Raw genomic sequence first — 17321 nt, forward strand, 5'->3', positions numbered from 1 at the left:
CATGAATTGTCTGTCTGTCTGTGTCTGTCTGTCTCTCTCATTCTCTCTCTGTCTCTCTGTCTGTCTGTGTCTGTCTGTCTGACTGTTTCTCTCTCTCTCTCTCTGTCCCCCCCCCCACCCACCTCTCTCTCAGGTACTTCAGCCTGACCAAGGGCGGTGACTCCTCCAGTTTCCCTGAACCAGATCTGTACTCCCCTGGCCCTCCCCTTTCAGAGCAGCAACCGCAGCAGCAGGTTCACGGTAGAGGAGCCGGAGAGAGAGGAGGAGACAGTGGCGGAGCTCCTGGAGCCAGTCGCTCCTTCACTGGCCACAGAGAGAGAGAGGAGGAGGAGGATGTGTGGGGAGGAGGGGCCAGCAGAGAGGAGAGGGAGAGCTGTGGTAGTAGTGGTGCTGGAGGCAGCAGCAGTAAGGGAAGGCTCCACTCCCCCGACAGGGACAGCAGACAGCAGCGCTATCAGCCCCCAGCCCCAGAGCCCCAGCCCCAGCCGCGGCACGCCAACAGTAGCCAGCGGGAGTCCATCGAGCTTCCCTCTTTGAGGCACGGGAGGGGTGAGTTGCTGGTGGAGCCCAGGCAGCACAGAGACAGAGAGAGAGACAGAGATAAATACGGCAGTAGCAGCAGCATCACCCTGGAGAGGAAAGAGCACGGGAGCTACCTGGGAGAGACGCACAGCTCAGAGAGACACACAGAGCTGCAGCACACAGCAGACAGAGAGAGCACACGGAGCAGCAGGAGCAGGGAACTCCTCTCAGGTAGGAAACACAGACCATTGTATACCTCCCAAAAGGCATCCTTTTCCCTACGTAGCACACTACTTTGACCAATGCTAAACAAACATGCATGTAGATTAGAGGAATATTTCTATGCATTCATTATACGGACGGTTGATGCACTCAAGACGTTTTTTTTCAATTCAGAAGAGTGCACTATATAGGGCATATGGCACCATTTGGGATGCAGACCAGAGACAGAGAGGACAAGGGAAATATCTTATTGTCTCATGGATTATGCAGTATGTTAATTGCATGCCTCTTTCCATTGGCTACACACTGCCTCCGTCGGCGGTTTGATTTGTCTTAACGCCTAATGCGTCTGTGCTCATCACATCACGGACACTATCTGACAGACAGGAAGACTAGAGACACGGCTTCAGCTGAATCTAATTAGCATATTTCTACATACATTTGTCCCCGCGGCTCCCTTTGTCTGCAAATGTAGGACCACTCTTACTGCCAGGTTGTCTGTAATTGTGATTCCAGATGGAAATCAAGTATGATTGAGGTGTGGATATGTTTTTTGTGGATGTCATGGATGGACGTCAGTGTTGCAGGCTTTGGTTTACGCATTGGCATTGTGCTCCGCCGTGCCGGTAGGGTAGACAGACAGTGCAGATAGACAGTGTAACACGGCTGGCCCATCCGTCCTTGTGTCTGGATGACTGTCAGCATACATTGTGTCCAGAGGATGCAGGGTCGTCTTATATCAAAGCGTGCGAGAGAGAGAGAACACTCGTAGAGAACAATGGGAAGGAACCCTGAAAGGAACGGAGAACAATTGTCTGTGCATGAATGAGCACGGACATTATAGACAACGGCTGAGCATTAGAGACCATGTGAACTGAACACTGATCATGACGATTGTATGCAAAATCTTGGCAGTCGCCAATGTGTGTCTGTACGCGGTGTGCGCACGTGCGTATGCGTGCATGTGTGCTACGAGGGGCTGCTATTGAGGTCTGCTTCTCCCCCCGTGTGAGTATTGATTACACTGTGGATTTATTACAATGCAATTTCTGTGTGCATGTGTGCGTGTTTGTGGCTGTCTATATGTCTACAGACACCGAGCACACCAGTGTGTCATTGAGAACTGTGACAACAGCGGCAGCGCCCAGGAGTGTCTCTCACACCTCCAGTAGCCAGCAGAAACAGCAGCAGATCCAGTCTTTCACCCAGTCTCCCCCACAAACTGAGCCCCAGCCATACTCCAAACCTCACCAGCACTTCACCCAGGAACCTCCAGCCCAATCCCAGCCCAAGCCCCAGGAAAGGGAGAGGAGCTTCACCCAGCCACTACCCAAGCCTTACTCTCAGCTAACCCCTCACACTCAACCCAGACCCCAGTCCTTATCCCAGCCTCCTCCTCCCCAGACCGCCCCCCAGACTCTGCCCAAGCCCACGTCCTTCCCTCAGCCGCTGGTCAAGTCTCAGTCCCTGCCTCTGGACTACAGTGACGACATCGCAGGACGCAGTGTCTCCGACCTCCTCTCCCCCAGCGAAACAGAACTCTCAGAGATGTCCTCCAAACAGATGTCCATCAAAGAAAGGTTAGTCTGTGCCTGGGTTTCTGTAACAATTGCAACTGTAGTTCAAATGGGGGTGGTTACATGGCAGGGTGTTGTACTGTACATACGTTTCCAGAAAATGTCCTGCTTATTCCCTTCTGATGCCGGGAATCTTCCAACCATCATTTCTATATTTATGGGAAAGTTACCGGAATTTTGTAATTGTCTGAATGGGCTCTCTGTTGTGAAAGATGCAGGTATTATTCAGGCGACATAGCGGCTTGCCAAAGATTTCACCTTGATTTGCGTTGTTGTCTCTGTAAAACGTGACAATGTAAAGAATATGAGACAGAATGAGGCGGTGGTGAATGAGCCTCTGCCTGTTCCCAAATAGTAGTCTATTCCCTACATAATGCACTACTTTCATAAGGCTCTTGTGAAAAAGGGCACTATATAGGGAATAGGCTTCCATTTGGGGCACCCACAGAGTCCCTCTGTGTCCTTGTGGGATCTAAGTTTCTGCCTCTCTTTGAGGTGAAAGTGATTTATTTCTGGCCACTGTGCATTTTCCCTCTTTGTTCCTGGAGAGAGGGGACGTAGGAGACGGAGAGCAGGCTGCGGTCTGTAGACATCCTTAGGTTGTGTCCCAAATGGCACCCGTGTCCTGTTCCCTATATATTGCACTACTTATGACCTGACTGCATCCCAAATCCCACTCTGCCACCCCCTACCCCCCAAAACGTAGTGAACTATAAAGGGAATAGGGTGCCATTTGGGATGCAGCCTTAGAGATTAAAAGCTGTTTCAGTAGATTTAGCTACTGTTCTACAGTACTGCTCTCATTTTGGCCCTGTCAGACTGTTAGTAGCTCGGTTTCCATGCAACTGGCGACAGATTTTCATGCGAATATTCTAAAATCCGCAAAAAGAAAATATGCGCATTTTTCCACCAGCGGTATGTTTCCACCAAACGGACTTGTTGTGTATAAAAGTCAGTGCATGATGATGTAGTTCATGCAAAATGTACTTTTTAGCTTAAGATTTCATGTACCTATGTGTCCTGTCTCTGTCAGGCTGGCCCTGCTGAAGAAGAGTGGTGAAGAGGACTGGAGGAACAGGATCAATAAGAAGCAGGAAGTGGTAAAGGTGGCTGTGACTGAGAGACACTCCACAGTACAAGGACAGGGATGGGAGGCAGAGCAGACCTACAAGAAGAAGGTGAGACTACACACAGCTGGACCTCCAAATTGAATCTGGAAAGAGAAGCCCCATTGTGGGCTCAAAGAGATACAAACAAACACACTCTGTGGAGGTTCACTGTACTGCACTATAACTACAACAGTACAACAGTAAAACAAGCAGCATCCCCACACCTCACAAAATGTCTATTGAGATCATGTGATAATGAATGAAATGTGTTTCAACGACCCAGACTTTGTCATACTGAACCATCATTACTCAACCCGTTACCCATACAGTACAAAATGATTACAGTAACATGGATTTAGATGCATTCACATAAACCGTTCGTGTGCTCATTGTTTTTGTTATACTTTAAGTTAAAGATACACTTTTTGTTAACGAAAGTGATGCTCACCTTCCAAAAGTGGGCCCTGTTTTTTGTGCACTACGTCATCCGTTTCGTGACATGCTACACATTTGTTGTGCTTACAATCTTTATGTAGGTTCATTAGGGCACTCTTCCTGGTTGCCATTTTAAAGGGGCCTCTCGTGGTCTTTATATGAGGGGTGCCTTTCATTTCCCCCTTGCCATTCATCAGCCCCATCTGCTCCAGTGTGAGATCAGCTCAGCTTAGTGGGCTGGTGCCCCCTTGTGTCCCAATTGGCACCCTATTCCCTAGTGTGCCCTTCTTTTGACCATAGTTTGACCACAGCCCTATGGGCCTTGATCAAAAGACGAATATAGGGAATAGGGTGCTATATGGGACCAGTGCCTGGGGCCAACACAGCCCTGCATGGAACATATGGGCAAGTCTCCCTGTGGAATTAGCAATCTGGGGCCTTTGGAGAAATCTATTTTCTACTTTACACTGGGACAAGAGCAAGTCAAAATTGCTCACTCTGATTGAAGATTCAGTTTCACTTAAACTAGTGCTAATGCCACCAATATGTAATTTGACAATATGGTTACAGAATGGCATGTGATTATATGTATTGTTTAATGTACTGTCTTTTTAAGGTACAGTATTACGGTGAATTAATGATTTAGTCTACTCTATGCCACTTCACAAAAATTCTGGTTTAACTGAGCATATTCAATTCAGATTATATCTAAAACAGAGACACTGACTTCTTGGAATAATTTAATCGCCCCTCCTTTCTGTTAATGATGCACCCCATTGTGCTGTAATCTGGGTCAAATCCTGTCTGTTTGTGTACTTAATACTTCATGTTAAATCCTCCCGTTGATCACACTTCTCCTAAGCCTAATGTTACAGTAGCAACAGTAATGGGTTGGGGCTAGGGTTGTAATTGAAAGATTTTGGGCACTAGCCAGTTGGGCTAGTAGACCACAATTTCTACTAGCCAAGGTGACATTCTACTAGCCAAGATTCCAAAATATATGTCACGTGATATTTGACAAGACAACATTTCTGTCTTGTTTGGCACATTTTCTACTAGGCTAGCCTAGCACTAGCCTTCTCCCTTTGAACGTGTTCTGTGTTTCCCCTGTCTTCAGGAGGAAGGGATGGTTATTGATGAGTTCGCTGCTGTCACTGTGTCTGACCAGCTGTGGGTAAGGCCTGACGACGGTGCTGTGCCCCAGTGCCAACGGTGGTCCACTAAGCTCTGTGTGTGGCCTGCTGCTTCTTTCAGTCTCTTCTGTTCTGTTGTTCACTGCTGTTCAGTGTTGCTGTGGTCTGATGACGGTTCCAAAATATTTTGAACTTTCCCCAAATTCCCAGGTTTTCCAGAAATCCCGGCTGAAGAATTCCCCGATTTTCCTACTTATTCCCTCCTTGGAAAACCTGGAAATTTTGGGCAAATTACCAGAAATTTGCTACTCTAGTTGTTCAGTGTTGCTTTTCACTGCTCTTCAGTGCTGCTGTGGTCTGATCCTATCCTACCTCTGATGGTTTGTGGCTGTGTTATGGGATGCTGGTGATGGACTTGACTGCTTCTTTTTCTAAGCTTTCGATTGAACTTCTTGCACTTTTGCTTGGTTTGAAGTCAATATAGCTAGCTACGCTATAGTGTTCAGAGATAAGATGCGATGTGTTTGTGACTACGTTGCTGCCAGTCACTGCTTGTTCTTCGCCTCTAAATGTTTGCTTTTTGAACTGCACATTGCATAGTAGTGATGGAGAGAGACTTGATTCAACAAAATAAATGAAGATTCATTACATACAGTGGTTCTTCCTTTAAACGTTTTGAGCTTATGCCGCAACCGTTTGTGGTAGATGGTGGCAGATTGTGGTAAATTGCGTCATTCTGGCAACAATGGCTGACACTTAAATGACATGCCATAGAATTCTGCGGCACCCCGCAAGCTGTGCTGCAGTACGCCGCAACTTTTAAAGGAAGAACCACTGTAAGTCAGTAGTGACAGAACAATTGGCCTCTCTTCATGACTGTATCACAGATTGTCACTGAGACAGTCACTGTGCTTGTCTAGACCAGGGTTTCCCTTATTCGGTTCTGGGGTCCCGCCTGTGTGCACGTTTAGTTTTTTGCCCTAGCACCCCACAGCTGATTCAAATAATCAAAGCATGATGATGAGTGGGTTATTTGTATCAGCTGTGTGATGGGTATTGGGTACAGCAGCTGCAATGTGCATTGCCAGTTACCGATGAATTCGTATTCAAGCACCTCTGTATATGTTCATGATTAAACACTTAACACTTGCACGCCAGTGGTGGCTGGTGGGACTTTCAATCGGAGGACGGGCTCACAGTAATGGATGGAACGGAATATATGCAATGGTATCAAACACATCAAAGACATTGTTTCCATGAGTTGGATACTGTTCCATTTTTTTCCATTCCAGCCATTGCTATGAGCCGTCCTCCCCTCCCCTCACCAGACTCCACTGTTGCATGTCTTTGCATTTCATGTGAAGTGTATGGATGTGAGGGCTCAGGTGATGGTGCTCTGGAGATGTTGTCTCTGTTTAAAGGGGAAAATACACTGTGAAGCAGATAAACGTTTGACCGGGGAACGCCGGCTCAGTCTGCTTCAGCCATGGAAACATCATCATGACTTCAGACTTGATTTATCCAAAATAATCTCTGTGAGTTGTCCCTCAGTGGCTCTCAGTATCTCGCTCTGGGTCTCTTTGTCACAATTATCATTTCTGGTTTGGAATGGTATGGTCTCTCTCCTTTGCATCCTTTCTCCAGTAGCGTTGGGGCGGTATCCAGATTTTCATACCTTCAAAATACCCCGGTATACGGTATGATCATATACCTGGCTGCCCAACCCTATTCTCTAGCATCCCTCTGTATATGTCTGCCTGATTGTAACTTTCTTCCCTATCCCTCTCTATTTCCTCCCTCCACATCTCTTCTCCTCTTATCCACGTATCCAATCACCTCTGTCCTTAGGAGCCTGTCTTTTCCTCCACATATTTTCCTCCAATCTCCCTTGGCCATAAGTGCCAAGTTATTGACCTTCATAGTCAGGTAAGAACACGCACCGGAACTGCCATGTTTCACTGTTCTGCCTGTACTGGAAGCTTGGGCTGTGTCTCAAATTGCACCCCATTCCTTATATAGTGCACTACTTTTGACCAGGGCACATAGGGCTCTGGTCACCTATCCCGTATTTAGGGAACTACTTTTGACCAGAATCCTATGGGGCCTGTTCAAAAGTAGGGCATTATATAGGGTGTCATTTAAGACTCAGCCGGTGGTCTTCCATTATCCCTTCATGCATGTCATTGAAAGGTTAGGTGATTATGCATGTGTCTTTTCCCTGTCCACTAAAATCTAATTTAGTTACGTTAATGAGTGTGCACACAATTAGAACCCCTCCCCCTATTGCTACTTACTTACTGTACTCTGCCTCTTTGTTTTGTGTGCATGAGTAGTATTACACTTCTATGGGATTGTCCTACAAAGACAAAGCTACTGACCTGTGTTGCTATCATTTCCATGGTTTTGTCCTCGTATAATCAGAGCAGTTGTGGCTGGTGTCACTTTAAGTCGGAGGATGGACTCATTATAATGGCTGGAATGGAATTGTTGGAACGGCATGGTTTTTACGTGTTTGATACAATTCCAGCCTAATGGCTATGAGTCATCCTCCGTTCACCAGCCACTACTGATTTCCACTTTTTTTGTTCTTCTCATATTATCAGAGTGATACAGTGACCTTCAGTGGTGTAGTGGAGGGTAAACACTGTTTACGCACCTTTTTTATTTTGCGTGAGCATTTATCCACCTTTTGCTGAAAAAATGCATTTAAAGTATAGGGAGCGTTACTTTAGTCACAGCGAACGGTGATCAACGTTTACCCACCTATTTATTAACCAATACATCACTGGTGACCTTACTGTACAGCATTTAACCCTATGTGAAACCCTGTACTAACCAGTAGGTAACATTGTGTAACTGTGTGTGTTCAGAGGATGGGAGAGGAGATGGAGAACCAGGCTCAGATGTCCATAGAGGAGAGGAAGCAGATGATCTCAACACGGGAGGAGTCCTGGGTGTCTAAAGGCAAGGGGGTGGCCAACGACTCCACCCAGTACACTGTGGCTGCACGCATGGTCAAGAAAGGTTAGTACACTGTGGCTGCACGCATGGTCAAGAAAGGTTAGTACACTGTGGCTGCACGCATGGTCAAGAAAGGTTAGTACACTGTGGCTGCACGCATGGTCAAGAAAGGTTAGTACACTGTGGCTGCACGCATGGTCAAGAAAGGTTAGTACACCGTGGCTGCACGCATGGTCAAGAAAGGTTAGTACTCTGTGGCTGCACACATGGTCAAGAAAGGTTAGTACTCTGTGGCTGCACACATGGTCAAGAAAGGTTAGTACACTGTGGCTGCACGCATGGTCAAGAAAGGTTAGTACACTGTGGCTGCACGCATGGTCAAGAAAGGTTAGTACTCTGTGGCTGCACGCATGGTCAAGAAAGGTTAGTACACTGTGGCTGCACGCATGGTCAAGAAAGGTTAGTACACTGTGGCTGCACGCATGGTCAAGAAAGGTTAGTACACTGTGGCTGCACGCATGGTCAAGAAAGGTTAGTACACTGTGGCTGCACGCATGGTCAAGAAAGGTTAGTACACTGTGGCTGCATGCATGGTCAAGAAAGGTTAGTACACTGTGGCTGCACACATGGTCAAGAAAGGTTAGTACACTGTGGCTGCACGCATGGTCAAGAAAGGTTAGTACACTGTGGCTGCACACATGGTCAAGAAAGGTTAGTACACTGTGGCTGCACGCATGGTCAAGAAAGGTTAGTACACTGTGGCTGCACGCATGGTCAAGAAAGGTTAGTACACTGTGGCTGCACGCATGGTCAAGAAAGGTTAGTACACTGTGGCTGCACGCATGGTCAAGAAAGGTTAGTACACTGTGGCTGCACGCATGGTCAAGAAAGGTTAGTTCACAGGGGCTGCACGCATGGTCAAGAAAGGTTAGTTCACAGGGGCTGCACGCATGGTCAAGAAAGGTTAGTACACCGTGGCTGCACGCATGGTCAAGAAAGGTTAGTTCACAGGGGCTGCACGCATGGTCAAGAAAGGTTAGTTCACAGGGGCTGCACGCATGGTCAAGAAAGGTTAGTTCACAGGGGCTGCACGCATGGTCAAGAAAGGTTAGTACACCGTGGCTGCACGCATGGTCAAGAAAGGTTAGTTCACAGGGGCTGCACGCATGGTCAAGAAAGGTTAGTTCACAGGGGCTGCACGCATGGTCAAGAAAGGTTAGTTCACAGGGGCTGCACGCATGGTCAAGAAAGGTTAGTACAGCTGTTCAGCTGTTCGTGCACACAAAATATGTTCGAGGCAAACCGAAGTTCCTAAGCCAAAGTCTACGCACCTTTGTCGGTGATTGGGCAACAGTAGGAATTCTTCAATTAAGTGTAGGTTGTCTTTGTCAACGATAGACGACTCATTTTCATGCAATTTTTTTCACTTCAGAATACTGCACCAAACATCCTAGTTAGATGTAAAATTGCACGTCTAAGATCTCCTGGGCAAAAACTTCTAAATGAACGACAGATTTCTTGGTTATCTTAGATTAATTCTGACTATTTTGAGGAAGTGTATACTGGCTACGGTGTCTCAAGGTGGACAAACGGTACTATTGCAGCTTTTTTCTCGTTTTTCAAGTGAAGGTCGAAGATATGCGAGCACACTTGTTCGTTTTGCCTAGCTGTCACGGTTGTGTGGAGAGACAGACCAAGGCGCAGCGTGCTCTGAGTTCCACATATTTTATTTAGTGAAACTTACAAAACAAAAGGAAAAAAACAACTAACCGTAACATCAGCGGTGCTACATGCACTAACTCAAAACAAGATCCCACAAAACACAGTGGGGAAATGGCTGCCTAAATATGATCCCCAATCAGAGACAACGATAAACAGCTGCCTCTGATTGGGAACCATACCAGGCCAACATAGACATAAAACACCTAGATAGAAACACCCCCCCTAGTCACACCCTGACCTAACCAAAATAGAGAATAAAAAGGCTCTCTATGGTCAGGGCGTGACACTAGTGGAATTCGGCTAGGCGCCAGCCAAACCAAGGTATGTGCAAGTCCACTGAGGCTACCCAACTCCCCAACTACATAAAAAAAATATAATAAAAATAATATCAAAACACTATTTATTTCACAAGGGGAATTAATAGGCAGGATGGCACATATATAACCACCATACATAACAAACAACATATGAGATGATCACAACAACTACACACCAATAGATCTTAAATGAGACATTTTCTTTTAGAAAACCAAATCTCTATTTTTGAAGTAAATGGCATGTTCTAGAAGGGTTCAGACACCTTTTTTCACCTTTCTCATCCTCGTTGTGCAGTATGGGGCCACTGAAAAAACATGATCAAAGGCTCCAAAAACATTGCGTTTAGAAATGTCAAATCTCTCAGTATAGTGATGCAGATCTTTAAATGTTGTACACATGAAATTGTGCCATTCCTAACTTTATCCGCAAGGTTATATTCAATTTTGTTGAAACTCGAGTGATACCTCTCTGTCCATTCTACAGGCAACTGCCAAAATAAAGGAGAACTTGAGAAAATGAGGGATACAAAGAATATTGAAAGCAAGTGCATCCACACAGGAAGTTCCAGACATTTGTACAATATATGCCAAGGCGCATTGAAGCTATTCTGGTGGCTCGTGGTGGTCCAAAGCCCTATTAAGACACTTTATGTTGGTGTTTCCTTTATTTTGGCAGTTACCTGTAGCAGCAGGCTACACAGAGAATGGAACAGCTGGATAGGGGAAACGGCTCGAGTCGCACAAAAGTAGTGAATATAACGTTGCGGATAAAGTTCAGAATGACACAGTTTCATTTGTACAATATCTGAAGACCTGCATCACTATGCTGAGATCTTTGCTGTTTCTAAAAGGACGTATAGGGTGTTTTTTCGTGTTTTTTCAGGGCCCCCATATTGCACAACAAGGATGAGAAAGTGATTCGCTGTTTGGGGTAAGTTTATAAAAACAAGTGAAATCACAAGAAAGGTTTCTGGACCCTAGAGGATAGTATGATTTTCTTTCCTCTCAGAGTGTGTGTGTGTGTGTGTGTGTGGTTGTGTTTGCAGGTCTGGCAGCCTCCTCCTCAGCCATCAGCCCCATCCTGTCTCCTGTTTCCACCAAACTCAAGAGCAACGTGCCTGTCATCAAACCGCAGGAGGGTCAGTCATACACTTAATGAAAGATGCAATGTAGGATTGCAGAATTCCAATTACTTTCCCCCAATTTTTCTGAAATTCTGGTTGGAGGATACATGGATTTCCTGCTTATTCCCTCCTGGTTCAAGGAATCTTCCAGCCGAGATTTGGAGAACATTACCAGAATTGTTTAACCCTAATCACAATTCTACGAAAACATACAATCACAACATGACCATAGTATATTTGTCAGGATTATTTGTAACTCTGTTGTCTGGTCTGGTGTTTTATCCACCAGAAATCGAAGCCAGACCAGAGATGAACTTGGAGTCGGATAAAAAGCTGGATAAATTGGAGACATTTTTGGGACGTCTGAACAGTAAAGGTTGGTGCTAATAGTTTTTCAGTTGCCTCTACCCACACCAGCAAATGCTTTACAGTGGCGTAGCTGGCGAAAGATGTTTCAAGAGTGTTGTGAGACAGAAGATCAAATATCGAATACCAGTGTGGGCTTGTGAGGAAGGAAGCTATTCTGTTAATCAAGCATCGTGAAGTCTGTTACAGTAGTCATTTACAGTAGTGATTGAACCTTTACTGTGTTTCTATCAGTGGCAGGTCTTCAGGAGACCACCCTAACAGTGACAGAGAGGGAGCAGATGGGCTCCTGCCGTATGGGCTGCTCTGGCTTGGACAAGGCTTACTTTACTATGTTTCCCCCTAGTGGCAGGTCTTCAGGAGACCACTCTGACCGTGACAGAGAAGGCTGTGAAGGAGGTGATGAGGATGGATGATGAGATCTTCTCCAAGTTCTACCGTCATGTGGCTGACTTCCCACGCATGCCCAGCAGGATCGAGATCGACGAGGACTTTGATGCCATCTTCGGCACTCAGGCGCCCAAGTAAGCAATGATTTACCAAATAATGATGTCTTTGCTCTCGGGTTGCAACATTCTGTTAACTTTCCCAAACATCTTCCAGAAATCCTGGTTCTAATATTCCTGGAATCAGGAGGAATTCTGGAGTTACAGGATTTCTGCAAGCCTACTTTGGTCGGAGCAGACATGTGGCATTGGGTGTAGCTCCATTGCATGGAGTTTCACTACATCTACATGTCCTCTCTGCCCCTCTTCCTGTCCCTTTCTCCCTCACCCCCTCTCTTCCTGCCCTCTGTCCCTCCCTATGCAGGTTGACCTCAGCCATTGCGCAGCACAAACGAGCAGTGAGACCATCTAGGAACGTCCAGGCGTCTAAGAACCCTCTGAAGATGCTGGCGGCCAGGGAGGACATCAGACACGAGTACACTGAGCAGAGACTCAACATCGGCCTCATAGAGAGCAAGAGGATCAAGGATGAGAAGAGTGAGTGTGTGTGTGTGTGCAAGTCAGAGTGAGTGTGTGTGTGCCTGTGTGTCACACATAGTGTCTAGCACTCACACGCTCCTTGTCCTGTGAGTTTTAGTGAATAAGACTTCGGAGTACTCGGACGCGGCCCTGGCTGGACTGGCCAGTAAGGAGAACTTCAGCAACGTGAGTCTGAGGAGCGTCAACATCTCAGAGCAGATGTCCAACAACAGCGCTGTGCCCTACAAGAACGTCATGCTGATGCAGGTCAAAGGTGAGATGCCTACTGCATTACTGAGCTTTATTGCACATTGTTTCAAAATGTAGATACAGTACCTCCCTGTTTCTGTCAGTTTTCTTTCGTTTCATACCTAATGGGATATATTCTCATCGCACCCACTTTTAAGGTCTTAAAACGTCTGACAAACTTTGGTTTTGAGGTGAGCTGTATCAATTCAAGACCAGCATTTATTTTGACATTGACCAATGTCATAGGAACATATGAACAGGACAGAGAATATTCCACAGCCAGGTTGTTCCTGAATGAGGACAGGTGAGGACAGGTAAAGAGAACAAATGAAGTTATTTCTGGAGAACTCTGCGTCATCGAAGTAGGATGTTGTACCCAAACGGCACCCTATTCCCTTCATAGTTCAGTTCTTTTTACCACGGCCCATATGGCTCTGGTCAAAAGTAGTGCACTTTTAGGAAATAGGATGCCATTTGAGATGCACCCTGAATTTCTTTCTCTGATTATCCATCAGAGTCTGGTATGCAGGCAGGGTCCTGTGGTCCTGTGTTGTCTGGTAACCTGTGTTGTCTGCTAACCTGTGTTGTCTGCTAACCTTTGTGTGTGTGTGTGTGTGTGTGTGTGTGTGTGTGTGTGTGTGTGTGTGTGTGTGTGTGTGTGTGTGTGTGTGTGTGTTCAACCTGCTAGAGAGCACAAGATATTAGGGCCAGTCTTGCAAAGGGGAAAGATAAGGAGGAAATAGATTAGAGTTGGAAAGAGAGGGTCATGTTGGGATAGTTAAAACATGTGGTTGACACACATACGCACACACACACTCACACCAAATCAAGAATGTGATTTCCTGTGCAGATGTGACCGTGTCCACCTTCTAGACTAAAATAATCAAGCCCAGAATAGCAGAGTTGCTCGGATCATGACAGAGAATGAATTGTATCCTGAGCCTCAGGTTGCGTTCAAAATGTCACCCTATTCCCAGAGCCCTATGGGCCCTTATTCCCTTGAAGCTTTTGTCAGGGAATATGGTGCCATGTAGTGCACTACAGTATATTGGGGATAGGGTGCCATTTCAGACACAATCTCACCCTCTCTCTTATCTACCCAGGCCGCCGTCACGTCCAGACCAGACTAGTGGAGCCCAGAGCCTCCACCCTGAACAGTGGCGACTGCTTCCTCCTGGTTACTCCTCAACACTGCTTTGTTTGGATGGGAGAGTTCGCTAATGTCATCGAGAAAGCCAAAGTGAGTCCCTGTTTCCTGACTGTGCGTGTGTGTGTGTGTGTGTTTGTGTGTGTGTGGGCATGATGATGGGCGAGAAAGGCAAAGCGAGTCCTCGTCTCTCCAACTGTGTCAGTGTGAAAAACGACTTCCAGGATTAAGGAAATGTCTTGTGTGTTAATCCCAGTCCTCTAGGGTTGGGTTAGCTATAATTTGTGATTTAAAAGCTTGGGGGTTATTTTAGGGTGCAGGCAAATGTTTAATAAGGCCTTTTGGATGGGCTTTTATGTACTTTAATGTCTCCCACACAGGCAACAGCTGGTGATGTGTTGTCGTGTTTTCCCGTTGGTCAAAAGTAGTGCAGTTTATAGGAAATAGGGTCCCCTTTGGGATTCAGCCACAGACACACCGTTCATTTGTGCTGTTCTCTCATTGTAGAAGAGAGAGCTGTCCCATCTGTTCCTACAGCAGCTCCCATTCCCTATGGAAAGTGTCCTGTTTGTGTATAGTACACCGTTTCAGACACACAGTGAATTGAGCTTGATTCCCCTAGGCTACATCGTTTTTTTCAACCCTGATATTTATTTTACTGGCTACAGTATTTTTAACTGGTATCAACTTGGGTATCATTAGGCAGACATCGAATTACAGTGCGCCCACAGTTAGAGCATGGAGACCCTTGATCTCTCAAGATGAACAATGCCTCATCATTATAACATAAAATACTACTGGTAGGACAAAACTAGCAGGCTCTGACATTGGCCTTTGCAAGTAAATCTAATGCTGACCTAAGCCCCTTTCAGGGCTGACAGTATTGGTATTGTACTGTATGTACGGTATTGACATGTACAGTGTATGTATTTCCGTTAGTGAAATGTTCTCTGTTGTTGTGTGTATCTCTCTCGTACTGTAGGCTTCTGAGCTGGCATTGTTCATCCAGACTAAGAAGGATCTGGGCTGCAGAGCGAGCCAGATCCAGACCATCGAAGAGGGGGTCAACCCCCAGAGCCCTGCGGCCACAGAGTTCTGGAAGATCCTGAGAGGAGAGCAAACCTACCAGTGTAAGCAACAGCATCAGAGGCCATGGCTGTGTCACAATTCTCCACCTCCAAAAATGTGTACTTGCACACTTTGTTTGAAAAGCATTGGCGGAGTCGCTGGATGGAGGGAGTTTCCACCATTTGTTAAGTCATGACGGGAAGTGTGCAAGTGCACACTTTGGGAAAGAGTGCAGAATTGGGACTAACTTCATTGAAAAGATGTAGCTACGCGTCATCAGAAGCCTTTATCTTGATATCTAATATGTTTGTGTGTGTCCTCGTACAGCTGCCGGGCCACCAGAGGAGGATGAGCTGTTTGAGAGTGCCATAGTGGAGACGAACTGTATCTTCCGTCTGCTGGATGACAAGCTGGTTCCTGATGATGACCAGTGGGGGAAGGTTCCTCACAGCAATCTACTGGAGTCCAAAGAGGTACGTGATTGGACTGATCAAGTAAGGCATGTGATGTATCAGAAATGATGTAATAGAATGATTGTCAACCGAAAATATTGTCATATAATTCTAATATAGTTTATATGGGTTTGATACACTTTTTCTGTATAAATAGCTTCTAAAATATATGTTAACAGACATGTTTTAATTTTAGTTTCCTTGGAAAGCTGTGAGTGCTCTTGTATGATACAATATCAGTACTTGTTGCATTTACGACTTGTCTAAGTCCCGTCATCAGCTGATTTCAGCCAGTGTGTGGCTGTGGATTGACTGCATTGTTTTAATCAATGGAATCCTTCCTCTAAAACTTCCTGGCTAGCTAGATAACAAACATAGAGTGCAGATAAATTATTCAACTTCATTATTTTATACAATATCTTATCACAGCACTGGCAAACCATGGTTGACCAACTCCCTGACCAAAATGGCTGACCTTTATCCCATCATAAGAAGCTTAATATCCATGCTAGTATTCTAATTCCTAAATCTATGGTCCTAACCATGGAGATCGTATTAAATTAATTCCCAATTCTATGGTCCTAACTCTCTAAATATATGGCTCTGGTTTCCGTATGTTGGACGTAGTTTGATACCGTTCCATTGATTCCATTCCAGCCATTACAATGAGCCCGTCCTCCTATAGCTCCTCCCACCAGCCTCCTCTGCTATCAATGAACTTCATATTATTGCAGCCAAATGTTTACCGGAATGGCCATCATTGTGCCCTAGCTGTTGCTCTGTGCCCATTCTGATGCCACACTGGCACACTGTTGTTTTTGTGCCCCCCTGCAGGTGTTGGTGTTTGACTTTGGCAGTGAGGTGTATGTATGGCATGGTAAGGAGGTGACTCTGGCCCAGAGGAAAGTAGCCTTCCAGCTGGCTAAACACCTGTGGAATGGAACCTTTGACTACACCTGCTGCGATATCAACCCTCTGGACCCTGGAGGATGCAATACACTCATACCCAGGCAGGCAACCAACACACACACACACGCGCGCGCAGGCACGCTCTCTCTCTCTCTCTCTCTCTCACACTCACACACACACACACACTCTCCACCACTTACTCAACTCAAATCATCACCTCAGGGACTGTTTGTCCTAGATTGTTTTGTGTATAGGCCTTGTGCTAAAGCCTGTGCTCTCACTCTCTTGTTCTGTGCGTGTGTGTGTGTCTACAGGAAGGGCCAGGGCCGTCCTGACTGGGCCATATTCGGCCGGCTGACAGAGCACAATGAGACTACCCTGTTCAAAGAGAAGTTCCTGGACTGGGCAGACACTAAGAAACCACAACCGAAGAACACCAATGAGCAAGTCAGTGAGCAGAAGGTATGTCCTCCTGACTCTCTCCTTCTCTCTCTCATTCCTGATCTTTCTCTTTCTCGCTCCCTTTGTCTCTCTTTCTCTCTCTCTTTCGCTCTCTGTCTACCCTTCTTTCTCTTTGCCTTCTCTCTTTCTCTCTCTATCCCTTTCATTCTTCTTTCGCTATCTGTTTTCACATCAGACCCCATGACCCAAGAGTTTTCTGAATTACACTCTCTCTCTCTACACCCCTCCCCCCTCTCTATCTCCCTCTCCCTTTCTCTCTCAGGAGACGCCGGGGCGGGAGTGCAGGCCGTATGATGCAGCATTGATGCTGCCTGTACTCCAGACAGCAGTCAGCACTGTGCTGGATGGGATGAACGTGGGCCGAGGCCACGGCTCTATAGAAGGAGAGGACAGGATGAGGACTCTAGAGATCAGCACGGTGTCGGTGGATGTCTGGCACATCCTGGAGTTTGACTACAGGTCAGTTTCCCCCAAAAATGAATGAATTTGATTTGACATATTTTAAATTTCATATAGAACTACCTCAGCCATTAGAGTACAACAATACATACATTAAAATGATCTAGGATTAAAAGCACAAT

General features: G+C 46.1%; 1 protein-coding gene and 1 long non-coding RNA gene across 2 annotated transcripts in view; both read left to right on the forward strand.

The window, feature by feature from the left end:
- Nucleotides 1-17321, forward strand: part of svilb (supervillin b) — a 50554-nt gene that overhangs the window by 26239 nt on the left and 6994 nt on the right. Inside the window, exons 18-34 of the mRNA XM_029724823.1 lie at nucleotides 134-753; nucleotides 1838-2324; nucleotides 3355-3499; nucleotides 4983-5039; nucleotides 6847-6924; nucleotides 7869-8022; nucleotides 11045-11137; nucleotides 11412-11498; nucleotides 11835-12012; nucleotides 12299-12471; nucleotides 12572-12727; nucleotides 13806-13942; nucleotides 14832-14979; nucleotides 15245-15390; nucleotides 16204-16379; nucleotides 16593-16740; nucleotides 17003-17199. Of these exons, the coding sequence (XP_029580683.1) occupies nucleotides 134-753; nucleotides 1838-2324; nucleotides 3355-3499; nucleotides 4983-5039; nucleotides 6847-6924; nucleotides 7869-8022; nucleotides 11045-11137; nucleotides 11412-11498; nucleotides 11835-12012; nucleotides 12299-12471; nucleotides 12572-12727; nucleotides 13806-13942; nucleotides 14832-14979; nucleotides 15245-15390; nucleotides 16204-16379; nucleotides 16593-16740; nucleotides 17003-17199 (3180 nt within the window). The remainder of the gene's footprint in view (nucleotides 1-133; nucleotides 754-1837; nucleotides 2325-3354; nucleotides 3500-4982; nucleotides 5040-6846; nucleotides 6925-7868; nucleotides 8023-11044; nucleotides 11138-11411; nucleotides 11499-11834; nucleotides 12013-12298; nucleotides 12472-12571; nucleotides 12728-13805; nucleotides 13943-14831; nucleotides 14980-15244; nucleotides 15391-16203; nucleotides 16380-16592; nucleotides 16741-17002; nucleotides 17200-17321) is intronic.
- LOC115169321 (uncharacterized) lies at nucleotides 8861-9712 on the forward strand. Its single transcript, XR_003870843.1, has 2 exons — nucleotides 8861-9174; nucleotides 9211-9712. It is a non-coding gene; the product is annotated as an uncharacterized LOC115169321 (long non-coding RNA).

This window comes from Salmo trutta, chromosome 31 (genome assembly GCF_901001165.1).
Source record: "Salmo trutta chromosome 31, fSalTru1.1, whole genome shotgun sequence".
Taxonomy (NCBI): Eukaryota; Metazoa; Chordata; class Actinopteri; order Salmoniformes; family Salmonidae; genus Salmo; species Salmo trutta.